At 51.9% G+C, this 27,535-nt stretch overlaps 1 protein-coding gene across 1 annotated transcript; it reads right to left on the bottom strand.

Moving 5' to 3' along the window:
* Positions 1-11,558: 11,558 nt before the first annotated feature.
* On the bottom strand, positions 11,559-12,716 carry LOC144248682 (uncharacterized). The gene is given in 3 exon segments (XM_077790704.1): positions 11,559-12,105; positions 12,190-12,481; positions 12,668-12,716. Coding segments are annotated over 3 exon segments (888 nt in total).
* Positions 12,717-27,535: the final 14,819 nt, after the last annotated feature.

Here is a 27,535-nt window from a genome sequence, read left to right as displayed (position 1 = left end):
TCCTGGGAGCTCAGGACAGAGCCAGGACTGACCCAGGTTGGCACTGCACTTGAGGACAGACACAGAGAATGGAAAGTGCCCAGAGTGGTTCCAAGCAGGTCTGTGGGAAGGAGGAGGGAGGGAGGATGAATCCCCTGCCCAAGGCTGCCAAGGGAAGGCTTTGGGAGGGAAAGCAAGCCTTGACCTGACACTAAGTCCTTCAAGGGCTCAATTGCCCACGCTGAGCAGGATTTCATCGCGCAGAACTGACAGGGCCAGATCCAGGGATGGGGAGGACATCGAGGCAGGCTTCAGGTGAGCAAATTCTGCAGTGCTGACAAAGAGAGAGACTACAGCCAGGTGAGGGAGGCAGGTGGAAGAGGCTTTGTGCCGTCCCTGCTCAAAGGGGATCCTCACACAGCCCTGATGATCTGTACATAGGAGAACACAAAACAACAAAATGATAAACTGCTAGTAACCACAAGAAGCCCAAGTTCCCTGAGGTGGGAATTGGAGCAGGAGAGCTTGAGGATCTCTGGGATATCACAGAAGAACTGGCCCAGGGCATTGCCATGGCACAGGGGCAGGGAAAATGTATTGGCTGTGTGCAGCAGAGCATTGAGAAAGGCACTGGCCCAGGCAGCTGCTGCCATGTGGGCACAAGCTCTGCTGCCCAGGAGGGTCCCGTAGTGCAGGGGTTTGCAGATGGACACATAGCGGTCGTAGCACATGATGGTCAGCAGGAAATATTCTGTTGCAGTACAGAAAAAAAAAAAAAAACTTGTGCAGCACATCCTGTGTAGGAGATGTTCCTGGTGTCCGAGAGGGAACTGTGCATGGCTTTGGGGACAGTGGTGCAGATGGAGCCCAGGTCGCTGAGGGCCAGGTTGAGCAGGAAGAAGAACATGGGCGTGTGCAGGTGGTGGCCGCAGGCTATGGCGCTGATGATGAGGCCGTTGCCCAGGAGGGCAGCCAGGGAGATGCCCAGGAAGAGGCAGAAGTGCAGGAGCTGCAGCTGCCGCGTGTCTGCCAGTGCCAGCAGGAGGAAGTGGCTGATGGAGCTGCTGTTGGACATTTGCTGTGGCTGCACATGGGCACCTGTTCATGGAGAAAGGACAGGGACAAGTCAGGAGAGACTGCTTGGAGCCAAACCTGGGCCATTCCCTGCAGCCTGTCCTGCTGGGACTCACCCACCCTTGTTCCTGCTCTGGGAAAACCTTCACCCAGGTCCCTGCCTGAGCTCCAGTTGTGCTGGCTGAGTGTGCCAGGAGCAATCAAGGCTGTGTGTGGGGGCTCTCAGGGAGCCATCCCTGCCCTGCTGCCCTGGGTTTGTGGCCATTTGGCAGAGGGACAAGGCTGGATATTCAGGATTTGTCAGGGGAATCACTCCTACTGCAGGAAGGCTTGGTACCATCTGCACTCCCAGGTCAAAAGGATGGAAGGAGATGGTTTTAGGAACTGTGTTCCTACCTACACACCATTTATGGTTCTCTGAGGTCAGAAATCCCCAGCTTTCCTGCTGCACTCAGAGTTTGCCACTGAGAGATGTGAGAGGCAAAGGATTCCCTGTGGCTGAGGGAAGGTGAGGGGCTGGATGGGCTTGTTCCCCCAGCACTGCTCTGTTCAGCCCCCTCTGCTTCCCTGAGCATCTCCCTGGGCCTGGACATCCCCTCCTGAGAGGTGCCTTGTCCCTGCCAGCGCTCACAGAGCCCATCCCACCCTGTGTGCCCTCGGCCCGGCCCTACAGAAACCTGCCTGTGTGCAGGGCCCTGGCTGGGGCAGGCTCTGTGTGCAGCTGGGCAAGGGCAGCTCAGGAGAGCCCTGCTGGGCCCTGCAGAGGTGATGCTGCTGCTGCCCAGGGCTGAGGAGTGGCTGAAGGCCCTTTGGGAGGCTCCCAGCAGAGAGACTGACCACCCAAAGTCACAGTTCTGGAGTCTCTGTAAATGTTCTAACATTCCTTTGATGATCCTGTGTGTCCCTTTCAACTCAGAATGTTCTGTGATTCTGGGATTACAATTTCTGTTCTGCTTCTCTCCACCCCCTGCTGCCTATAATCAAAAGACAAAAAAAGAACCCTTGCAACAGTGTTAGAACAGTAAAGTAAAAACCAGACATTTATTGGAAGTTTCCAGGTGTCCCAGTGAGGATGAGGAACACCCAGCCCCTGATTTCAAAAGTTCATTAAGGTTAATTAATTAGGATATTTAACAGGAACGTCCAGTAGGAGATTCAGTTGCCCCAATTCCACACCCCTGGATCAACACATTCCAGTAAGTCCGAGGACTTCTTTGCCCCAGTTTTAGTTATGACTATTCACATTGTGGTCAAATACCAAAATATTCTTCTTGTAGACACTCTTCCTCATAATAAGACTATACAGTATTTCAGGAATGTATTTAGACAGTCAATTTATTGTACTAAAATCTAAGAGAAAGGTAGGAAACATACTAGTGTCAGCAAAGATTACAGTTACATGAGTACATAATAGTAGTTTGATAAAGCTAATTAAGAGTTTAATGGAGCTAAGTAAGGATTATAGTTTTATAATTATAAAATAGTAACTTAAAGAGCTACAGTATATGAAAAATGTATAAAAAGCAAAAATCTTTATGTCACCACGCCAACATTCCCATCCTGCACCAAACAGGAAATAGAACACACCCTCAGGAATGCTCCTGACCTTTACAGCAATCCCAGCCTTACCTTCTTTGGGAAGTGTCCTCCGGAGCTGTGCCCAGGCTGGTCTGGGGCTGGGAGCAGCCCTGCCCCAGCCAGCCCCTCTCAGCAGCAGCACCTGCCCTGCTCAGGGTGGCTCCTTCCCCCCACAGCTCCTGGCCAGCGCTGGGAGCAGCTCCAGGGCCGGCTGAGAGCTGTCCCTGGCAGGCAGCAGAGTCCCTGGCCCAGCACAGCGCCCTGGGCTGCAGGACCCTGCTCTGCAGGACAGCCCTGGGCACCCCTGGCTGCTCTGCACAGAGATGAGCAGAGAATGTACTCACAGGCTCTGTGGGCATTGGCATGTTCCAGCTTTAGGAGATCTCTCCAGGAGCTGCAGCTGCATTGTCCTGCAGCCAGAGGTTCCTGTGCCAAGGGCTGGCAGTGATTCTGCCCCAGGCACTTCTCAGCCCCTTCCCAGCCCTGACTGATTGAAGCTCTCTGTTCCTCTGTGCTGTGCCCGGGCTGGCTGCAGGCAGTGCCCCAGCCCTGCTGGGCTGGCAGAAGAGCTGCTCAGCAAGAGAAATGTGCTTTTGAAGCTCTGCTTGGTTACCAGCATCACCCTCTGTGCCAGGAGACCGGCCCAGCTCAGCAGCAGAGACAAAGCACAAGGACTTTAATGACCCTCTGGGGCTTTGTGCTCAGGCCCTGAACATCAGGCCCTGAGAGGGAGCTGCAGAAACCTCTGCAGAACTCCGAGTCAGAATCCAACTCCAAAGTTTCTTGGACTTTTAATGGGTCCCACTGAGGGACACGACTGAGAAAGTGTCCCCAGGCCCCAGGCAGAGCAGAGAACTGGAGGCACTGATGCCAGGTGGGGACAAAAAGAAGCCAAGTCTTGGTGCCCTGGGGCACAGCAGGGTCTGTGCCACCAAGGGCTGTGAGGAGACACCTTGTCCTGAGGCCCTGGGGCCTCCTGGCACAGCCCCAGCCAGGCTGGGCACTGTCAGCCCCTGGTCCTGCCCTCAGCATCCCCCCCTAGCCCACATCCCAGTGGTCTCAAGGATCTGCTGGAAGGAGTCCCTGGGGAGCCTTGGTCAGGAATGGCCCTGGGGGCTCCTTCATGCTCCCAGGGACTGCAGGTTTTGCAAAGGACTTTGGCTTTTGCTTTTGCCTTGGAGTCTTTGAGAGGTTTCTGCAATCATGGCCTCCAATTATCTGCTTTAATTAGTCCCTGCAGAGTCTTTGTCAGTAACAACACTCATTGGGCTCATTAATGCTTCAAGGTACTTCAGTTCTTGTAAGGTACTTGGTGTTTCCCTTTTGATACAGACTTTATGAGACAGTGCAGTCTCAGCCTCAAATTATCTGTTTTAATGAGTCCCTTGTGTGCTTTGAATTGACACTCAGTGGAGATCATTAATACTTTGAGATACTCAACTTTTTTGAGGTACTTTGGATTTTCCTTTCCACATTGACAGTTCTTTGTGCCATTTTGAGTCTCTGAGAGATTTTTGTGCCATCCTGGCCTCCAGTTCTCTCCTCCATAGAGACCATGAGGAGCCTGTGTTAGGGATGGACCTCAGTGTGTCCCATTAATGTTTGGTGACACTTTGGGTGTTTCCTCTGACTCTAACTCCTGGAAAGGTTTATGCAAACTCCTCTCAGTCTCTGAGGTTGCAGGGCTCAGCTCCAAATGCACCACAGGGATCAAGCAAGTCCTGACAAACCATGGCTCTGCCTTGATTTCTCTCTTGTCTGGGGCAGTTCATCAGGAAGTTTTTGTAGTGGTTTTGGTTTGCCACTATGAGATTTCTCAGCGAATGCATCAATCAGTGTGATGGGTTCTGTGTTGGCTTATTACCAGTGCTTTCACTAGAATATTCTTACTCATTTCTTGCTGTGAGATAGGATTAGGAGAAAGGCAAAGTGGGATCAAAACTTTAAGAGCATAAAGAAAAGTTTGTTAACAGAAACTAAAAGAAAGAGTAATAAGAATCAGAAGTAAACTTTCAGAACACTTCCTCTGTCTATACAATCTGACAATGTAAAGAGACAAAACCTAAAATTTTCAGTCAGTTTACCACCTCTAGAACAGTCTTTCTGCAGTTCACTTAGGGAGAGAAGTGCCTCTTGTTAATGTTATGGAGACTTCTCCACAAGACAACAGTTATCTCATGGATTTTCACTTCTACAAATAGCAGCTGCCTGGAGAAATCTGCAATTGTGAACTCCCTCTCATCTTTTTCCACCTTTTTCCACAGCTGTGTTTATGGGCCATGCCAAATTATGGGGTATTAGTTTCAAGATGAGCTGTTTAAGAGCAAAGGTTCTCTTCATCTATTTCTGAAATCATCTTTATTTCTGAGAACAGAGGTCTTCTTCTCTCCCTAAGGGCACAGGGTCTATTAACTCTTCTCCCTTTCTCTGTTCAAACTTCTCATGGGATCACAGCTACTGCAACATTTGCTCACTTTACCATGGAGGCCTTTGCTGAGCAAGTTATCTCCCCATACTTTTCAATGCATTATAGGGAAAAAGAGAGTCTGATATATCAATGACATCCTTCTCCACAGCTTTAGCAGAGGATTCCAGCCCCAAGATCAAGGCATCTCCTCATCCCTCCCATCTGGGACTCAACTTCCCCTTCCCTGCCCTCGGTGTGTTCATGTTGCTCCTCTGTGTGCCTGCCCTGTGTCCTTTTCTCTCATGGGAGGGAGGATGGCAGCACTGGCAGAGTCAATATCTCCCGGGGCTGCAGATGGTTCCGTGAGCCCGGCCGGGCTCGGTGCTTGCGGCCGGAGCTGTTTTGCCATGGAGGTTTCTGCAGCGGCTGCGCTGGGGCTGTGTCAGGCTGGGCCGCGCTGGGGCAGGGCCAGGATCTCAGCAGCCAGGCCAGAGCCCAGCAGCAGCACGGCCGGGGCCGATGGCTTCTCCTGCCCTGCCCGCCGGCTGCGGGCGAAGCCCAAGGGCGGCAGAGCCTTGGCCGAGCCGGCCCGGCCCGGGGCTGCTCCTGGGGCCCGGCGGATCCTGGCCGGGCCCGGGCTGGCGGCGGGGCAGGGCTCGGCAGGGCCAGATGTCAGCACCCGCAGCCACGGCCCGGCCTCGGCCCCGCGGCCTCCCCTGCCCTGCCCGGCAGCCGATGGCGCCTGGCGGCTCCCTGGGAAGGGGCCCGGCCCCACGGCAGGAGCCGCCCGACCCCACGGCCGAGACGGGGCTGGGCCGGCCTCGGCACCTCTGTGGGGCCAGAAGGGACAGACACCCAGCCAGGCTTTCTCATCTCTAACTTGTGTCTACACAGAGGCGTCTGCAGCTTCCTTAGTGCTTTAACAGACTGTCAGCTCTCAAAGCTAATTACTGATTGGTTTTTGTCAGACACACAGGAAACTGCTAGCAGCTTCTCTCAGGACATCACTTCTGTGATGCAAAACCACCACAGCAGCACAGAGCACAGAGCTCCTTTGTTGTAGTGGCCATGTGCCCGAGGCCTCAAAACCCCTCCTTGGGAGATCTCTGGGCACTCTCCAAGGTGTTTTCAAATGAAAACATTCAGCTCAGAGTCTAAGAAAATCACCAGAGAACAGGACCAGCCTGACCTGCCTGTCCTGGCTACTTTTGTCTGGGAGCACTCCTTGGATATATGGAATTTGGGGGGCAAATTCTAATTTTGGCCATGGTTCCTGGACATGAAGACCTGTTCTTTTCCATAGGAATAAAGGAACAGAGCCCTAGTGTTTCCCCGGGTGGATGAGAGATAATCACCAGAGGACATGGCCAGCCAGAACTGGCAGGTTTTTTTCTGCAAGATAGCCTTGCATATAGGAAATTTTTTATGGAGAGTACCAATTTTGACAATGGGTATGTTAAGAGAGGGACAGTTCTTTTCCAAAGCAAGGAAAGCACAGAGCCCCAGTACTCCCAGAGCTGATGAGAGGCAGCCCTTGACATCCCAAGATCAGCCAGACCTGTCAGGTGGCCACAGGGAGGCCAAGCCAGCCAGACCTGGTCCATGTTCCCTCAGTTCCATGGGGCCCCACAGTGTCCCAATGGTCCCTTGCTTCCAGGAGGCCCTGAGGTGTCACAATGCCCCCTTGGTGACATGAGGCCCTGAAGGGTTGGAATGGTCTCCATGGTTCCATCAGGCCCCACAGAGTCATAATGATCTCTGGGTCCATGAAGCCCCACGGTGTCACCATGGCCCCTTGGTTCCATGGGCTCCAGTGGTGCCACAATGATCCCCTTGGTTCCATGAGGTGCCACAGCGTCACAGTGATCTCCATGGGAAGGAAAGAACCGAGCCCCAGTGTGGTGGGGGCAGCCACCAGAGGCCAAGGCCAGTGAGACTTGATGGTACTGGCAGATTTTGTCTGGGAGCAACCCTTGGATATAGGGAATTTTATAGGTGGAATCCCAATTTTAGACATGGACACTTGGAGGAGGATGGTTCTTTCCAAAGGAAGGAAAGCACGGAACACCAGCGTTAGAGGGGCAGATGAAAGGCAGCCACCAGGGGCCAAGGGCAGCCAGACCTCTCTTTCCTGGTAGCTTTTGTCTGAAAGCAACCCTTGGATATAGGAAATTTGGGAGTTGGAAGCCCAATTCCCGCAATTTCTGCATAGATAAGGATGGTTCTTTTTTCCATAGGGAGGAAAGCACTGTTGTGTTCTGCCGCTGCAAAGGGCGCAACAACTGCCCCAGGCCCCAGAGTCTCAGACCTCAGGCAGACACCAATGACCAACAGGGAAAGGAAGGCAACAGGACAGGTCTTGCTTTAGAAAACTGAGGATTCTTCATTTTCCCAGGGACCAACACAAGAAACGAGGTGGTAGGGTCAAGACTTTTATATTACAGGGTAGGGGTGGAGTTTAGGATCAAGGTCCAATATTAAGAGGAGCAGGAGACTGCAAAGGGGTGGATTGAGGAGGACAATCAATGGAAAAAACTACAGTGGGGACATTGCAGCACAATTTAAGCCAATAAGGGTACAGAAAAAGAAGAACATTCTGGGGCCATTCCTCATTTGATCAGATAGGGTAGAGTGTCTTTTCCTGGGCTTTCAGGGGCAAACCTCACAGTGTGGAGGGGTGGAAACTTCTTTAAGTCACGCTCTCGCCGGATGCTGTGTCTGGGTAAAATTCCCACCTCATTGGGCAGGGGCACTCTACACCTTTGGTGCCATTATTTCTTTTCTGGCTGTTTTATGCAATGAAATAAAACTCCAGCATCTGTGGAACCACCCTTCAATCCTTCCCAGGCTACTCCTGTTCTGTCCTCAGTCTGCACACAACTGAACCCAGAGCCTGCAGCCTCTACCTGCTGGTTATGTGTTTACGCCTTCAAACCCCATCTTGGGAGATATTTGGGTCCTCCCCAAGATCTGTGAAAATGGAAAAATAGTTATCAAAGTTATTTTCTCCCAAGTCTAGCAGTGACAGCACAATGGTAAATATCTCTAAACTGAATGAGAGTGGATTTAAATTTGTTAGAAGGAGGAAATATTTACAGTGATGAGAGTGGCACAAAATGGCAAATGTTTTTCCAGAGAAGTGGATTTCCCATCCCAGGAATGCTCAAAAATCAGGGAGTGTGTGCAACCTGACCCAGTGAAATCCCCTCCCCTCCCCAAGGATGGAATTCCTGTTGTGTGGGTTCTCGGATGTGCTGGGTGCCCTCACAACTCTTCTGACCAGAACGTCTGCTGAGGGCCGCCAGGCTGCTGCAGGGGCAGTGACCTCACAGCCATCACCATGGCAGCCCTGTCCCCTGGGCCTGGCTCTCCCCTTTCCTCTGCCCCTGCCTTGTCTCTGCTGGAATGAAGAGTTATGTTGTTTATATGTTGTCCCCAAGGTGCTGGGCCAATGGCTTCCCAGTCAGGCTCCTGGAGCAGAAGTGGCTTTTCAGAGCCCAGCCAGAAATGAGCCCTGAGGCAGCAGCTCTGCAGCGCTGGCCACCAGGCCGGGTTGCAAGGGAGGCTTCTGGCCATGCCCTGCAAGCAGCTGCTGCTGCCAAGGTGCCTTTGGTGCCTCGGGCTGTCCCTGGCACAGCTCCCAGCACGGCACTCTGCCCTTGTGCCCGAGGCCTTCCCTGTGCTGGGGCTGGCCTGGGGCTGTTCCTGCAGCGGGACCTGCCCTGCTCCTGGCACAGGAAAGGCAGTTCCTGCTGGAGCAGGAGGCTCTGCCTGCAATGGGCTCAAACAACTCCAGCAAGGCCCTGCTGACTTCAAAATTGCTTCCTAGAGCAGAATATCCTATAATTGTTATAGATTCTGGACTGTGGAGTAAATAACTCTGGTTAAAAGCTTACTGTCTAGTCATGATCTGATTGTATTTATATAAATATATCTGGTATTCCATCATTAATCCTGTGGGACCAATTGCATTGACAGATTGTTCAATTCTACCTGTCCAATCGTTTATACATAAATCTTTGACAAATTCTGGGGCCGGGATTGGATCCAGTCACTCTCAGTCTCCTCTCTTAAAAGGAATTTTAGAAGTCTGGGGGCTCTGCAGGGCTTTTAGAACCCATGGTGGCTGCTGTGTGTCTCCATCTCATGACTCAGCAGGAGTTTCTCCAATAATGAAATAAAGCTTTTGCCTGAAGCTCCCACTCTGCACATGACAGGAGTGTGTGTGACATCCTGGCTCTTTGGCAGCCTGGGGACTCCTGGGATGTCACTGTGGAGCCCCCGTGAGTGCCTGTGACAGATCAGTGCCTCTGCAGCCCAAGGTGCCCTGGGATGTCACCATGGAATGGCTGTGACTGCCTCTGACCACACGGCTCTTTGCCATCCCCAGAAACCCTTGGGAGGTCTCCATGGAGCCCCTGTCTCTGTGTGTGACATTCCTGCTCTTGAACAGCCTGGAGACTCTTGGAAAGTCCCCATGGAACCCCTCTGAGATCCTGTGACAAATCTCATTCTAAGGAGGCAACCATCTCCAGGAAACCCTGTTGCTATGGTCAGTTTCCATGGCAACCATCTCCAGGAAACATTTTTCTATGGTCAGTTTCCATGGCAACCATCCCCAGCCCCTGTTGCTATGGTCAGTTCCCATGGCAACCATCCCCAGCCCTTGTTGCTATGGTCAATTTCCATGGCAACCATCCCCAGCCCCTGTTGCTATGGTCAGTCCCTGGGCAGCTCCATGGAGACCCCATGCCAGGGGTGGTTGCCATGGACACCAGCTCAGGCCTGGAGCCAGAATCTGTTTCCATGGCAACCATTGGCACTCCCATCCGCAGGGTCATGGATCCAGAACCACAGAATTGGCTGAGCTAGGAGGGACCCATCAGGATCCTCGAGTCCAACTGCTGGCCCTGCACAGGACACCCCAACACTGCCAGCCTGGGCCTGGCAGCGCTGTCCAAACGCTGCTGGAGCTCAGAGAGCCCTGGAGCTGTGACCCTTCCCTGGGGAGCCTGGGCAGTGCCCCAGCAGCCTCTGGGCAAAAACCTTTTCCTGAGATCCAACCTAAGCCTGCCTCAACTCAGCTGCAGCCGCTCCCTCCACTCCTGTCCCTGGGCACCAGAGTGAAGAGGTTCCCTCAGCCCCAGCCAGGGACCCGCTCCCAAAGCTGCTGCCATGGCCACCAGGGCTGGCATCAGCTGGGATGCTTGGTTTCCACAGGCCGGGGTTCAGGAATGGCATTTCTCAATTTCCTGCTCCCACTCAAACCCCGCAGGCACTCATTGCCCTCCCACCTTCCATTGAAGGAAAAAAGGGAAAGATCTCAGGCTGGGATAAGAACAATTTACTGGGAACAGCAACAAGATAAGGAACAAACAGAAACAGAAAAAATATTAACAACAGAAGGGATAAGAAAAACCAGTTACAGGGAAAACTACATCACCATCAATTGTATTTTTCTTTTTCCACGTGTTTCCTCCTGCATGGCAAGGACACCCTTCTCCTCAGGGAGAGACAGAGAGAGACAGTCCCTTTCCTGCCCCGGTAATGACCTGAGGTGGGAGTGAATGTAGTGACAGGGCCATGGCCAGACCCTCATGTCCTTCAATCCCATATCAGGCTGTCCTGGGTTGTAAGATAAGCTTGTATTCCATTTGCCATCTGTTGAAGGCAAACCAGTTGGACAGGTTTTTGTTATCTCTCTCAGAGACAATGGTTTGCCCCGTAGAGGCAATGGTTTGTTTATACACTATTGACTGACTCACTGCCGGGCTGGTAAATGTAACACCGTGAGGGGTCCCACCCAGAGGGGGAAGCCAAGCACTCTAATATTGTTTAAAGGGGTAGCTTTTTGGGGAGAGGAGGCAGCTCTCTGGGCGGGACTCCGAGAGAAGCAGCTGGCTCTCTTTCTTCGCGGGATCTCACAGCGAAGCAGCCGGCGCGCGCTGAGGCGACGGCAGCGGAGCTCAGAGGCAACCCCGGCGCAGAGGAGGACCGGCCCCACTGCCACCAGATCTTCAGAGGAAAACTATACCCTTCTAAAGATCACCACTGCAGCTGCAATTCATCAGCCACTGCAAGGGAAGCAATTGTCCCAGCAGAACTGCCACTGGCACCCTGAATCCCCAGGTTGTGGACTTTTTCACTGGTTTTGTTTGTACCGATTGCATTTGCCTTTTTTAAATTGTTGTCTAGTTTTCTCCTAGTAAAGAATTGTTACTCCCATTCCCACATCTTTGCCTGAGAGCCTTTTAATTTAAAGATCCTGGTAATTCAGAGGGAGGGGGGTTTGCCATTCTCCATTGCACAGGAGGCTTTGCCCTCTTCCACAGACTCCTGTCTTGTCGAACCAAGACACAGGCCATTGGCAGGGGCAAGGAAAGGGACAGGTGTGTTCCCAGCATGGATCACAGGGAACATGGATCACCAGGGCTCTTCCCAACAGGGTCCTCCAATGGGCGATGAAACTGGATCAGTGCACAAAGCTCTTCCTGCATCTGGGGAATTTTCAGGGCTTCCCTTACCGGTGGCTCCGTTGGTGTTTGGTCAAGTGAGATCTCTGGGTGAAGCTCTTCCCACACTGGGGACACAAGTAGGGCCTCTCCCTGGTGTGGATGCGCCAGTGCCTGACAAGGTGGCAGTTGCGCTTGAAGCCCTTGCCACAGTCAGGGCAGAGGAAGCGCCTCTCCTCGGTGTGAATCCGCTCATGCCGGAGGAGATGGGAGCTGCTCTGAAACCTCTTTCCACAAGTGGGGCACATGTAGGGCCTCTCCCCAGTGTGGATGCGCTGGTGTGTGACGAGGGTGGAGTTGTGTTTGAAGCCCTTCCTGCAGTCAGGGCAGCGGAAGGGCCTCTCATCCTTGTGAATCCGCTGATGTACAAGGAGATTGCAGCTATTGTGAAACCTCTTCTGACACTCGGGACACTCGTAGGGACTCTCCCCAGTGTGGATGCGTTGGTGGATGATGAGGTCGGAGCTCCGTCTGAAGCCCTTCCGACACTCCCCACACTTGTAGGGCCTCACCCCAGTGTGGATGTGTAAGTGGCTGACAAGGTGGGAGTTGCAGCTGAAGCCCTTCCCACACTCTCCACACTCGTAGGGCCATTCCCCAGTGTGGATCATCAAGTGTCGTTTCAGATTGTTGCTTCGCCTGAAGCTCTTCCCACACTCCAAGCACTTGTAGGGCTTCTCCCCATCAGGAAGCTTCTCAGGGACCACCAGCTCTGAGCTCTGGCTGAAGCTCTGCCCACCTTCCTAGCCCAGAGTGTGTCTTTCCTCCTCAGAGCATCCTGGACTGGGCTTGCAGCCCCTCCTCCAGTGGGATCTCCAGGGATTTTCCTCCCTGTTGAATTCCTGCGCTGTGGAGTTGCTCAAAACGGCCTCTTCCATGAAGTTCTGCTGCAGGGATTTGTCCTTCCTGGTCTCCATCCTCAGCTCCTGATCTGGGGGAGGAAGGACAAGGAGAGGATGGGATTTGCCTCCATGCCACAGGGAAGGGCAAGGAGATCCCCCCAGAGTATCTCCAGCAGGAGGGCACCGGCAGCGGGGCTGTCCTGCAGCTGGGGGCCATGCTGGGCTGGGAGATGGAGCAGGAGAGAGGGGGAAAGGGGCACTAACTTCCTCCTCACCTGCCTCGGTGTCCCAGGGCATCTTCCTCTTCCTCGCAACCTTCTCCATCTGGGAAACGTTTGGGTATGGGAAATCCTGTTTTTGGAGGAAAACAAGGAATGAGTACAGTGAGTTTTGTAGTGGTTTGAAGGCAAACCAGGGGGAGAGTCTAAGCCAGAATGACAATTGAGTAAGAAAATTAAGATCAAGGCAATGATACAGAAACACTGGATTAATCTGACAGAGCCAGGATATAACCTGACAACCTGTTGGTCAGGGTGGTGGTAGCTGTCTGATGAAATGGTGGCTGCAGTCCGGCTGGAGTGATGAAAGTGATTCTGTCAAAGCAGTGATCCTGTAGAAGTGTCTGGTCTTTCTCTGAAGGTCCAGTGGTGCTTATGGAGCTCTTGTCCTCTGGGAATCCAGTAGGCAAGGTGGTTGTGGTGTTGCAAATTGTGAGATTATATCCAGGTAGGAATGCTTGGTTCCTCCCCCTGGGCGGAGCATCCCACAATGGGATGATGTAATTTTATCAGTGCTGCAGTGACACTCAATGGCCCATTAACAGAAGATGGCCCCTGGAGAGCTTTATCAGGGCTGAGCCATGGAAGAGATAAAGAACATTGCCCCACCTGTTGATAACAGTTTATGGAGATGGGGACTGAAAACACTTTTGGTTACATCTGACACTGTAGCCTGAAACAGTGAGGCAATCCCTGCTTGGGGTGGGGGGTGAACACCACCCCCCTTACCCAAACTGGCTCCGGTGTAAAACCCCCACCCTGGGAAGGCCACGCACACAGTGGACAATGTCACACTTGCCCCGCCCCAGGGGAGATCTCTGTCCCTGTCACTCCCTTGCTCTCCCCCCTTTTTTCTTTCTTTCCATCTCTCTCTACCTCACATTTACTGGTCAATAAAATCCACTTTGGATTTGGTCTTGTGAGCACCTTAATTGGGGCAGGGACATCTCTCTAACAATTTTATTATCCAGATTGCAACATTATTTTGCACAGTGAGTTCAGGGCACTGTTGTCTGACCCCAAGTTCCTTTGACAACGGCATGGTTTCCTCCTCGCGGAGGTTCTGCCTCTTTCCGGAGGAACTCTTGGAAACTTGGATGCAGCTTCCTCTGAGCGACTTTTGGGAGACCTTATGAGGAAAGTGGAAGTTGTGGGTGGCCAGGGTAAAGAAAATATTTTGTTTTCTTTCTTTGAAAAGTCTGTTAAAATCTCTGGAGGAAAGGGACCAAATGATACCAGCGAGACTGACAAGGATCATTCACCCCAAGGTGAGAAACACAAGGCTACTAAAGTCCTACAAGAAGCCCAGCTCAAGTTTTTCCCAAATAACTTTTGAATTTACATGCTTGGGGGAAGAATCATTATTTTCTTCATCCCTGTCACCTTTGTGACAGCTACACAGACTGTTCCCTTCCTTTTAATAATCTGTATTGGGTCAAATTTCCATATTTCATTTTTTGGAACCTGCCAGCTGTGCAGAAACTGATGAAATTTGGAATTACCATGGAATTGCTTCTGTTGTTGGTCTATTAATGTTTGGGATTTGTTTGTGTTTCCATCAGAAGTGACTTGTGGGAAGAGCAAAACTTCCTCAAGGCATTTTATGTAGGGTTAAATTTGATTTCTTCTAAGTTTGTTTTGTCCAGTGTCCAGGCGATGCTCAAGGGGTCTCTGGTTTTGGTTTGGCCCTAATTTACTTCTGATTTGTCTTTATCTCTTAAAAACACCTGAAAAATGACTAAAAAGAGTATTGACCAGAGATGTCAGAAGTCCCACCATTTTAGAGGTATTTGAGGTGGAATTTACTGTTTGGGAACATATTCTGGAGGATTTGTGGGTTCTTGGGGGATATCTGGTAGTATTCTCCATATCTTTGCACTCCAAAAGCCAAGGTGGATTGGTCTGTCACCTCAAAGTGACTCAATCCCACCTCAAAATGGCTGGTTCCCACCTCAGTCCCATGCCAAAATTGCTCAATTCCTCAGCCTCCAGGATGAGATGGGGTTGGAAGGTGATCGGGAGAAGTGAGATCCAAATTTGAGGTTGTGGGTTCAGGATTGTGTGAGGCTGGGTGGGTGTGATTTATTTTGATAATAAGTAAAACTATCAGAATTATTGATTTCTGTCCCATTCATTTTCTGTCAGTTCTGATTTGATTTTCAGAGTGCCGCCTTCTCAGCTGAATTTATTTGTGACCTCCTGTCCCAGACTGAAAAGTAAGATGTGTTCTATTTCCAACTGTATGGCAGTTGTCCTGTGTTAAGTGGGCAGTTTTTCCTTATCTCTTCCACAATCAATCCTCATTCAGGGGAGACATCTGCTGATAATGGGCTATTGTCACTGCATGACTGATAAGAACTGTAACATCCCATTGTGAGATACTCCACCCAGAGGGAGGAGCCAAGCATTCCTACCTGCATCTGGTCTGGAGATTCTGGCCCACCAACACAGCTTTTTCTGGGCTGGATTTCTCAGAGGAACAGCTGCCTCTTCCTCTTCAGAGGAAGACACCTTTTCCTATAGGATCACTGCTCCAACAGAACCACACCGGACACTCCTGGAGGACTGCAGCCACAATTCCAATTGGATTGTGGCCAACACCCTGTCCAACAGGGTGTCAGGTTGTATTCTGGCTCTCTCAGTGTTGTTTTGGTTCACTGCATTGATCATATTTTCATTTTCTTCCCTAATAAAAGCTGTTATTCCTGCTCCCATATTTTTACCTGAGAGCCCCCCTTAATTTCAAATTTATAGCAATTCAGAAAGAAAGAGTCTACATTTCTTCATTTTAGGGGAGGCTCCTGGTTTCTTTAGAAGACACCTGTGTTTCCAAACCAAAACACCTCCTTTCTCTCCTGCCTTCCTTTGCCTGCTCTGTTTCTCTCTCAGTGTCTCCCTTAAACCAGGGCAGCTCTCACCAAAGACCCTGCCCTGATTTCATTCCCAATCCATGAGCTACAACAACCATGGGGGAAGTTATGAATGCTGGCAGTGAAATGTCACTGTAGGATCTTGCTCCGCTCAGCTTTTGGCTCTTCCATAAGAGCTCTGCCTTCAAGGGCAGGAACATCTTTTCCTGGCTGGGAACTGGAATTCCAGCCCCTGAGAGCATGTGCCATGGATCCCAGAGGGACATTTCTGAGGCTCCCAGGGTGCTGCTCCTGCCGTGCCTGCCAAGGAGCTGTGCAGGGCAGGGGACAAGGTGCAGCAGCTGTGTTGGTGCTGCAGTGCCACAACAGCCCCTGGTTCCAGGAGTTTCTGCACTGCCATCAGCAGTTCCTGGGTTCCATGATGCCCTGCTGTGTCCCCATGGATATTTGGTGTCATGAAGTTCTTTGGTGTCACAATGGCCACCTCTCTCCATGAGCTTCCACAGTGTCCAAATGGCTTCCTTGGATGGGCAGTGTCACCATGGACCATTGGCTCCATGCAGCCCCGCTGGGTCACCATGGACTCTTTGGTTCCATGAGGTTCTGGGGGTGTCTCCATGGTCTCCTTGGATCCACAGTGTCACAATGGGCCACTGGATCCACGTGGCCCTGCTGTGTCACCGTGGCCTTTTGGTTCCATGGGACCCCAGGGTCACAATTGACTCCTTGCTTCCACGTCACCCCCTCAGTGCCAAAATGACCCCTTCGTTCCATGGGGGACACAGAAGATTTATAGAAACATTGAGCAAATCCGGCTTAACACTGCTGGGAATATCTGCCTGCATTCTAGAAAGAGGTTAAAGGTGAGGATGGCACCAGCAGCTTCCATCTGCAACAGAGGTCCAGGGAAAGGACAGGGACAGAGAATTCAGCTGGGAGACTCAGAGAATTCTGCTTCCAGAGATCATTTCTGGTAACACTGTCCCTTGTAGAAAGGTGACACCACTCCAGACAGCCTGTACTGAGCAGGTGGCTCCTGAGTGGGGTTTTGCGGTGGTGTGTCTTTAATTTGATTTTTGTTCAATATCTGTTTCCCCCCCCCGCCCCCATCCCTAATCTCTGCCTCTCCCCAGTTGTCAGTCTTCCCTAGCTCTCCCCTAACCCCCTCATCTCCAAGTTGTCAATCCTCCCTTTCCCTGCCCCTTTCCCTGGAACCTTCCCTGTCATTCATCCTAGCCCCCTCCTCTGCTTCCAGAGCATTCCCTGTCTGTTTAGTGAGACTCAAAACCCTATTGCTTATTTTGTGTTATTTCACTTCCCTGCTCCCCCTGATAGGTTTGTGATATGTTAGTTCTGCCCTAAACTTCTCCCCTGCTGTTCCCTCATTGGTTGCTGTTCCCTCATTGGTTGCTGTTCCTACACCCATCTCCCTGAATTCTTGTATAAAACCTCTGCTCCCGCCCCTGAGGGGGTCTTGGGGCTCACTGAATAAAACCATCCTGTTCACCCCCAAGTCCCGTGTCGCCTCCATCTGTTCCCGCACCACCGACTGGGACTGCAGAGCTTTGCAGGGGGAGCGGCCGCCCGTTCTCTTCCCTCTCGCAGCCCAGCACGGCACCGCTCGGGGAATCGCGGCGAGGGGAGCGCATTGCCGCACTACAAAAGGGTTTGTTGTTCAGGAAACCTGCTCAGGCTTTTCCATTCTTTCCTTCCCACGAGGATAACTTCTCCTGGGCCTGTGTGCAGGCAGAGCCCTGAGGAGAGCAGGTGGGACACGGTTCAATGGGCTGGGACATGGAGCTGCAGAGCCCAGGGACAAGGTTCTGCTGCAGGGCAAAGGGATGTCAGTGCCAGGTGGGCAATGTCAGACATGGTGAGGCTGGGGGTGAGGAGCAGCTTGTCCAAACAAGGTCAGCCCTCAGGCTGCTCATTCTTCTACATGCCCAGACCTCCTAAGGAGAACTTCAGTGTCAAGATCACCTGGGGAATGCTTCTATCAGCTCTTCTCTGAACTGGGATATAAAAAATGCTCTGTTAAAATAAATAATTAATGTTTTATTAAATCTCTCTTCTTAAAGGATCTTTAAACTGACTCCAATCTGCTGTACAGGGCCTGAAAACTTGTAAAGAATTGCAGGAAGAGGAAACCCGCCCCAACGAGGGTTTTGTGTACTTTAATGAGCCCTACAATGGATCTTCAGCTGAGTCCAGGAGACTCAGGCACTGAGAGAAGACTGAAAAATCTGCTCAAGGAGTCAGAAGCAAAAGTCCAAGTCCCTTGAAGCATCACGGGGCCCCACTGAGGGTAGGGACTGCCAAAGGCTACCAGGGACTGGGGAGAGCAGATCCTTGAGGCCAGGATTGCAGGGAGCCCAAGGCTCAGAGCAGGGAACTGCAATGCTGAGCAAGGCCTGGGCTGGCTGGGGGAAGCAGAAAGGCCAAGCCCTGAGCCCAGCCTGGCACAGCAGGGCCTGTCCCTCATGGGTGGCTTGGGGCTGTTTGTGGGGCAGGGGGATGTGAGGGGCAGCAAGGACAAATGCCACAAACCTGTGTGACCCTGCAGATCCTCATGGAACCAAGGGGCCAGTGTGACACTGTGGGGCCTCATGGAAACAAGAGGCCATTGTGAGTCTGCATGGCTGTAACACCCCAGAACACTTTGGGGCCACCAAAGGTTCCTTTACTTGATTTTGTTGCACAAGAGAAACACCAGCCAGATATTCTCATCATGGCCAGATGCAAAGAATATTTTGGTAGGACGGGACCCACAAGGATCATCAAGTTCAGCTCTTAAGTGAATGACCCAAACTGGGATTAAACCCACAACCTGGGTGATACCAGCACCATGCTCCAACCAACAGAGCTAAGAGGTCAAAATGACACAAATTTTTACTGGCAAAATATAGACAATCAAGGAGCTTGAGCAAAGGGTTTCATACAACATCCACTTCAACATAAAACTCTTATCATAGCATTAACTCCATTAACTTTGCCCACTTTACCTAAAAACCTTTAACCCTCAAGATGTTAAATTACCAAAAAATGTTCGAGGTAAGCAGGATTAGAAGGAGAAGAAATAGAGAACAGCAGAAAGGCAGCTGATCTATAGAAAGACACACACACAGGCACCAGCTACTCAGGTTCCAGAATCACCAACAGAGGAACCCCAGGAGAAGGCAGGATCCAGACCATGGACTGGCCTCGTGCTCCGGCTTTTAACCCCCTGGGCCTCCATGGGCCCGCCCCTGGGGTGGGACTGCCAGGTGATTGACCAATCAGAGTCAGGGTAGGCACCAGCTGCTGGTGTGTGATTGGTTGACAGCTCAGCCAATCAGCACCGCCCCTGCTGTGTGATTGACAGCTCTGCCAGGTCAGGCTGGGGGCGGGGCTCTGTCCCACCACAAACCAAGGCCTGACCCGCCCCTGGCCCCACACGGGCATTCCGAGCATCCCAAGGTGTCTCGGGACATGGATCTCATCCAGCCTCTGACAGCGACCACGGGGACACTGGGGAACCTCATGGAACCACGGGGCCATGGTGACACTGTGCTGCCTCATGGAATCAAGGAGACCATTGTGGAATTCAGAGACCACAAGAAACCAAGGGTCCATGGTGACCTTGTGCAGCCGCAGTGTCACAGAGGAGCCGTTGTGACACAGGGAGGGCACACGGAGTCGAGGGGACATAGTGACACATCAGGGCTCTGTGGAACCACGAAGCCATTGTGACATTCCAAGGCCTCATGGAAGCATGGGGCCATTGTGACACTGCAGAAGCAAGGGGAACATTGTGACACTCCAGGGCCTGATGGAACCAAGGAGACCATTGTGACACTGTGGGGTCCCACGGAACCAAGGGAACATGGAACGGGTCTGTCTGTCTGGGCCTCCTGGGGAGCACCTGACAGGTCTGGCTGACCTTGGCATGTCGAGGGCTGCTTCTCATCTGTCCCTGAAGCACTGGGGCTCTGGGCTTTCCTTCCTCTGGGAGAGAACTGTCCTGCTCTTCCAGGGACCCAGGGCCAAAACCAGGATTCCTTCTCCAAATTTTCTTATATTGCAAGGATTGTTTTTAGATGAAATCTGCCAGGAGAGACAGGTCTGGCTGCCTTGGCCACCTGGGGACCATCTCTCATCTGCCTTTGAAACTCTTGGACCATGTGCTTTTCTTTCTTATGGGAAGAAATCATCCATCTCAACTATGCACCCATGGATGAAATTTGGGATCTGCCTCCAGAATTTCCTATATCCAATGATAGCTCCCAGACAAAAGCTGCTAAGATAGGTCAGAGACATGTCTGGCTGGCCTTGGCTTCTGAGGGCTGGCACTCATGTGCCTCTGAAACACTGAGGCTCTGTGCTTTCCTTCCTCATGAAAAGAACTCTTCTTCCTGTCCAGGTGCCCACAGCCAAAATTGAGATTTGCCCTCTAAAATGCCCTGTGTCCAAGGATAGCCCCTAGACGAAAGGTGCCAAGGTCTGGCTGGCTTGGCCTAAGGCGGGCCACCTCTCATCATCTTCCAGGACACTTGGACTTCACACTTCTTTTTCTTATAGGAAAAAATAATTCATCCTGTCTAGGTGCCCATGGCCAAAACTGGGATTCCACGTCCAAAACTCTGTACATCCAAGGATGCTCCCAAGTGAAAGCAGCCAGGACAGAAAGGTCTGGCTGCCCTTGGTCTCTTCTGAAACACACGGGCTGCCTCTCACCTGCTTTTGAAACACTGGAGCTCTGTGCTTTCCTTCCTATGGAAAAGAACCGTCCTTCTTATCTACACAGAAATGGCCGTACTTGCAGTTCCACTTCCCAAATTCCCTATATCCAAGAGTTGCTTCCAGACAAAAGCTACCAGAACAGAGAGGTCTGGCTGCCTTAGGGCTCTGGTGGCCACCTTTCATCTGCCCTTCAAACACCATTGTTCTGTACTTTTCTTCCCATGCAAAGAACAGCCCTTCTCCTCCAAGTGTTCATATATGAAATTGGGATTCCATGTCTAAAATTCCCTATATCCAAGGGTTCCTCCCAGACAAAATCTGCCAGTACTGACAAATCTAGCTGGCCTTGGCTTCTGCTGGCTGCCCCTGCCACACTGGGGCTCGGTTCTTCCCTTCCCATGGAGATCACTGTGACGCTGTGGCACCTCATGGAACCAAGGGGATCATTGTGGCACCACTGGAGCCCATGGAACCAAGGGGCCATGGTGACGCCGTGGGGCTTCATGGACTCAGAGACCATTATGACTCTGTGGGGCCTGATGGAACCATGGAGACCATTCTGACCCTTCAGGGCCTGGTGTCACCAAGGGGGCATTGTGACACTTCAGGTCCTCCTGGAAGCAAGGGACCATTGGGACACTGTGGGCCCCCATGGAAGCGAGGGAACATGGACCAGGTCTGACTGGTTTGGCCTGCCAGGGGCCACCTGACTTGTCTGGGTGATCTTGGGATGTCAAGGGCTGCCTCTCATCAGCTCCTGGAGCACTGGGGATCTGTGCATTTCTTGCTATGGAAAAGAATTCTCCATCTTTTCAGATGCCCATAGCCAATACTGACATTCTGCCTAAAACATGCCCTATATTCAAGAGCATCTCTCAGAATAAAATCTGGCAGCTCTGGCTGCCCTTGTCCTCTGGTGGTCAGGCCTCTTCTGCCCCTAAAACAGTGGGGCTCTGTTCCTTCATTCCTATGGAAAAGAACTGGTCTTCATGTTCAGGAACCATGGCCAAAATTAGAATTGGCCACCGAGCCCGGCCAGGGTCATGGAACCGTCTGCAGGCCCCGGGAGATATTGACTCTGCCAGTGCTGCCATCCTCCCTCCAGTGAGAGAAAAGGACACAGGGCAGGCACACAGAAGAGCAACATGAAGACACCAAGGTAACTGAAGGGGAAGGTGAGTTCCAGATAGGAGGGATGAGGGGATGCCTTGATCTTGGGGCTTAAATCCTCTGCTAAAGCTATGGAGAAGGATGTCATTGATACATCAGACTCTCCTTTTCTCTATAAGGCATTGAAAAGTATGGGGAGATGACTAGTTCAGCAAAGGCCTCCATGCTAAAGTAAGCAAATGTTGCAGTAGCTGTGATCCCATGAGAAGTTTGAACAGCCAAAGAGTAGAGTGATGAGACCCTGTGCCCTCAGCGTGAGAAGATCTCCGTTCCCAGAGATGATTTCAGAAAGAGATGAAGGGAACTTTTGCTCTTAAACAGCTGATCTTTAAACTAATACACCATAAATTGATATGGCCCCTAAACACAGCTGTGGGAAAACTGTGAAAAAATGGCATGGACATAATGATTGCAGATCTTTCCAGGTAGCTGTTATTCATGGAAATGAAAAGCCATAAGATAAATGGTTTCTTGTGGAGAAGTCTCCATAACATTAAGAAGAGGAACTTCTCTCCCTAAGTGAACTGAAGAAAGACTATCCTAGACGTGGTAAACTGACTGAAAATTTTAGGTTTTGACTCTTTAAATGGTCACTAAGGAAGAAGTGGTTGCATGAAGAGGAGGAGAACTGTTCTGAAAGTTTTGTTCTGATCTTTATTACTCTTTCTTTTAGTTATTGTTAACAAACTTTTCTTTATCCTCTTAAAATTTTAGTCCACTTTGCCTTTCTCCTAATCCGATCTTAGAGCAGGAAATTCATCAGTATATTCTAGTGAATGTACTGGTAATTAACCAGCACTGAACCAACCACACTAACTAATGCATTGACCGAGAAATCTCAAACTGGTGAACCAAAACATCTAAAGAAACTTCCTGATGAACTGCCCCAGACAAGAGAGAAATCAAGGCAGAGCCATGGTTTGTTAGGACTTGCTTGATCCTAAGGAACCCCGTGGTGTATTTGGAGCTGAGCCCTGGAACCTCAGGGCCTGAGAGGAGATTGCACCAACCTTTCCTGGAGTCAGAGGAAACACCCAAAGTGTCACAAGGCATTAATGGGACCCACTGAGGTCCATCCCTAACACAGGCTCCTCATGGACTCCTTGGAGGAGAGAATTGGAGGCCAGGATGGCACAAAAAACTCTCAGAGACTCAGTGTGGAAAGGAGAATCCAAAGTACCTTAAAAACCTTGAGTATCTCAAAGTATTAATGAGCCCCCTGCGTGTCAGTATAATGCTCTCAAGGAACTCATTAAAGCAGATAATTGGAGGTCATGATTGCACAAACCTCTCACAGAGTCTGTATCAAAAGGGAATCACAAAATACCTTAAAATAACTGCAGTACCTTGAAGAATTAATGAGTCCCACTGAGTGTTGTTCCTGACAAAGCCTCTCCAGGGACTAATTACAGCAGAATATTGGAGGCCACAATTGCAGAAACCTCTTAGAGACTCCAAGGCAAAAGCAAAAGCCAAAGTCCTTTGAAAAACCTGCAGTCCCTGGAAGCATGAAGGAGCCCCCAGAGCCATTCCTGACCAAGACTCCCCTGGGACTCCTTCCGGCAGATCCTTGAGGCCACTGGGATGTGGGCTAGGGAGGGATGCTGAGGGCAGGACCAGGGGCTGACAGTGCCCAGCCTGGCTGGGGCTGTGCCAGGAGGCCCCAGGGCCTCAGGACAAGGTGTCTCCTCACAGCCCTTGGTGGCACAGACCCTGCTGTGCCCCAGGGCACCAAGACTTGGCTCCTCTTTGTCCCCACCTGGCATCAGTGCCTCCAGTTCTCTGCTCTGCCTGGGGCCTGGGGACACTTTTTCAGTCGTGTCCCTCAGTGGGACCCATTAAAAGTCCAAGAAACTTTGGAGTTGGATTCTGACTTGGAGTTCTGGAGAGGTTTCTGCAGCTCCCTCTCAGGGCCTGAGCACAAAGCCCCAGAGGCTCATTAAAGTCCTTGTGCTGTGTCTGTGCTGCTGAGCTGGGCCGGTCTCCTGGCACAGAGGGTGATCCTGGTAACCAAGCAGAGCTTCAAAAGCACATTTCTCTTGCTGAGCAGCTCTTCTCCCAGCCCAGCAGGGCTGGGGCACTGCCTGCAGCCAGCCCGGGCACAGCACAGAGGCACAGAGAGCTTCAATCAGTCAGGGCTGGGAAGGGGCTGAGAAGTGCCTGGGGCAGAATCACTGCCAGCCCTTGGCACAGGAACCTCTGGCTGCAGGACAATGCAGCTGCAGCTCCTGCAGTGATCTCCTAAAGCTGGAACATGCCAATGCCCACAGACCCTGTGAGTGCATTCTCTGCTCATCTCCTGTGCAGAGCAGCCAGGGGTGCCCAGGGCTGTCCTGCAGAGCAGGGTCCTGCAGCCCAGGGCGCTGTGCTGGGCCAGGGACTCTGCTGCCTGCCAGGGACAGCTCTCAGCCGGCCCTGGAGCTGCTCCCAGCGCTGGCCAGGAGCTGTGGGGGGAAGGAGCCACCCTGAGCAGGGCAGGTGCTGCTGCTGAGAGGGGCTGGCTGGGGCAGGGCTGCTCCCAGCTCCAGACCAGCCTGGGCACAGCTCCGGAGGGCACTTCCCAAAGAAGGTAAGCCTAGGATTGCTGTAAAGGTCAGGAGCATTCCTGAGAGTGTTTTCAATTTTCTGCTTGGAGAAAGATGATGAAGTTGTGATGATGGTAAAAATATTTTTGCTTTTTATATATTTTTCATATATTCATAGTTCTGTAAATTACAGTTACGTAGTTTTAAAATTATAATCCTTAACTAACTCTATTAAACTCTTAAATAACTCTTTTTAACTACTATTATATATTTAATGTAATTATGATCCTTAATTAACTCCCGTATGTTTCCTTACATTCTCTTAGATTTTAGAACTATAACCTGTCTAAATACATTTTTAAAGTGCTATGTAATCTTTTTATCAGAGAAAGAACCCACAATAAGAGTATTTTGGGTTTTGAATGTGAGCAGTGACAAGAAAAACTGGGACAAAGAAGGCCCTGGACTTATTCCAGTGGGTTGAGCCAGGGGTGTGTAACTGGGTACTGAATCTCCCATTGGATGTTCCTGTCAAATATCCTAAATAATCAACATTAACAAATTGTTGAAAACAGGGGCTGGGTGGGCCTCATCCCCACTGGGACACCTGGAAGCTTCCAATAAAGCTCTGGTTTTAACTTCACTGTTCTAACACTGTTGCAAGGGTTGTTTTTTTCCTCTTGATTATAGACAACAGGGGGATGAGAGAAGCAGAACAGGAATTGTAATCCCAGAATCACAGAACATTCTGAGTTGAAAGGGACACACAGGATCATCAGAGCAATGTTTGAACATTTACAGAGACTCCAGAACTGTGACTTTGGTGGTCAGTGTCTCTGCTGGGAGCCTCCCAAAGGGCCTTCAGCCACTCCTCAGCCCTGGGCAGCAGCAGCATCACCTCTGCAGGGCCCAGCAGGGCTCTCCTGAGCTGCCCTTGCCCAGCTGCACACAGAGCCTGCCCCAGCCAGGGCCCTGCACACAGGCAGGTTTCTGTAGGGCCGGGCCGAGGGCACACAGGGTGGGATGGGCTCTGTGAGCGCTGGCAGGGACAAGGCACCTCTCAGGAGGGGATGTCCAGGCCCAGGGAGATGATCAGGGAAGCAGAGGGGGCTGAGCAGAGCAGTGCTGGGGGAACAAGCCCATCCAGCCCCTCACCTTCCCTCAGCCACAGGGAATCCTTTGCCTCTCACATCTCTCTGTGGCAAACTCTGAGTGCAGCAGGAATTCTGGGGATTTCTGACCTCAAAGAGACAGGAATTGTGTGTGGGTAGGAAATCAATTCCTAAATCCAACCCCTGCCATCAATTTCTCTTAGAAGTGTAAGTGCAGATGGTACCAAGACTTGCTGCAGTAGGAGTGATTCCCCTGAAAAATCCTGAATATCCACTCTTGTCCCTCTGCCAAATGGCCACAAACCCAGGGCAGCAGGGAAGGGATGGCTCCTCCAGAGCCCCCACATACAGCCCTTGCTGCTCCTGGCACACTCAGCCAGCACAACTGGAGCTCAGGCAGGGACCTGGTGAAGGTTTTCCCAGAGCAGGAACAAGGGTGGGTGAGTCCCAGCAGGACAGGCTGCAGGGAATGGCCCAGGTTTGGCTCCAAGCAGCCTCTCCTGACTGGTCCCTGTCCTTTCTCCATGAACAGGTGCCCATGTGCAGCCACAGCAAATGTCCAACAGCAGCTCCATCAGCCACTTCCTCCTGCTGGCACTGGCAGACACGCGGCAGCTGCAGCTCCTGCACTTCTGCCTCTTCCTGGGCATCTCCCTGGCTGCCCTCCTGGGCAACGGCCTCATCATCAGCGCCGTAGCCTGCGGCCACCACCTGCACACGCCCATGTTCTTCTTCCTGCTCAACCTGGCCCTCAGCGACCTGGGCTCCATCTGCACCACTGTCCCCAAAGCCATGCACAATTCCCTCTGGGACACCAGAAACATCTCTTACACAGGATGTGCTGCTCAGTTTTCTTTTTTCCTTTTCTGTGCTGCAACAGAACATTTCCTGCTGACCATCATGTGCTACGACCGCTACGTGTCCATCTGCAAACCCCTGCACTACGGGACCCTCCTGGGCAGCAGAGCTTGTGCCCACATGGCAGCAGCTGCCTGGGCCAGTGGCTTTCTCAATGCTCTGCGGCACACAGCCAATACATTTTCCATGACCCTGTGCCATGGCAATGCTCTGGGCCAGTTCTTCGGTGATATCCCACAGATCCTCAAGCTCTCCTGCTCCAATTCCCACCTCAGGGAACTTGGGCTTCTTGTGGTTACTAGCAGTTTATCATTTTGTTGTTTTGTGTTCAATGTTTTCTCCTATGTACAGATCGTCAGGGCTGTGCTGAGGATCCCCTCTGAGCAGGGATGGCACAAAGCCTTTTCCACCTGCCTCCCTCACCTGGCTGTAGTCTCTCTCTTTGTCAGCACTGCAGAATTTGCTCAACTGAAGCCCACATCGATGTCCTCCCCATCCCTGGATCTGGCCCTGTCAGTTCTGCACGAAGAAATCCTGCTCAGCGTGGGCAACTGAGCCCTTGAAGGACTTACGTGTCAGCTCAAGGCTTGCTTTCCCTCCCAAAGCCTTCCCTTGGCAGCCTTGGGCAGGGGATTCATCCTCCCTCCCTCCTCCTTCCCACAGACCTGCTCGGAACCACTCCATGGGCACTTTCCATTCTCTGTGTCTGTCCTCAAGTGCAGTGCCAACCTGGGTCAGTCCTGGCCCTGTCCTGAGCTCCCAGGAGCTCGCAGGCTGAGATGGCAATGCTCAGCCACACCAGGGCCCTGCCCCTGCCAGCAGCACCCCCACAAGCAGCAGCAGCAGCAGCAGCAGCAGCAGCAGCAGCAGCAGCAGCAGCAGCAGCTGCAGCAGCAGCAGTCGCCTCTCAGCTGATGGTGCCCCTGCAGTGCAGCCCCTCCCGCTGGCACCAACGTTCCCTCGTGGCCCTGGAGACAGTCCTGAATCCATCCATGGGGTCACAGAGCCATGGAATCCCAGAGTTCCGGGTTCCTGGAATCCTAGAGTCCTTGAATCTTGAGAACCACACACAGAGGAGGAGGAGGAGGAGGAGGAGGACGAGGACGAGGACGAGGAGGCGGAGGAGGAGGATGAGGACGAGGATGAGGAGGACGAGGAGGATGAGGAAGAGGAGGACGAGGAGGATGAAGAGGACAAGGAGGAGGATGAGGAGGACGAGGAGGAGGAGGAGGAGGAGGACGATGAAGAGGACGAGGAGGACGAGGAGGACGAGGAGGAGGAGAAGGAGGAGGACGAGTAGGAGGACGAGGATGAGGACGAGGACGACGACGACTACGGTGAGGAAGAGGATGTGGAAAATGAGGAGGAGGAATAGGAGGAGGAAGAGAGAGAACGAGGACAAGGAGGATGATGAGGAGGAGGAGGAGAACGAGAAGGAAGAGGAGAATGAGGATGAGGAAGAGGAGGAGGAGGAGGACAATGACAAGGAGGATGAGGAGGGGGAGGAGAATGAGGAGGAGCAGGAGGAGGAAGAGGAGGAGGAGGAAGACGACAAGGACTAGGGCAAGCACAAGGAAGATGAGGAGGAGGAGGAGGACAAGGAAGAGGAGG

This window comes from Lonchura striata, unplaced genomic scaffold (genome assembly GCF_046129695.1).
Source record: "Lonchura striata isolate bLonStr1 unplaced genomic scaffold, bLonStr1.mat Scaffold_255, whole genome shotgun sequence".
Taxonomy (NCBI): domain Eukaryota; kingdom Metazoa; phylum Chordata; class Aves; order Passeriformes; family Estrildidae; genus Lonchura; species Lonchura striata.
The sequence above is the reverse complement of the archived record's forward strand: the minus strand, read 5'-3'. Positions and strand labels throughout refer to the sequence as shown.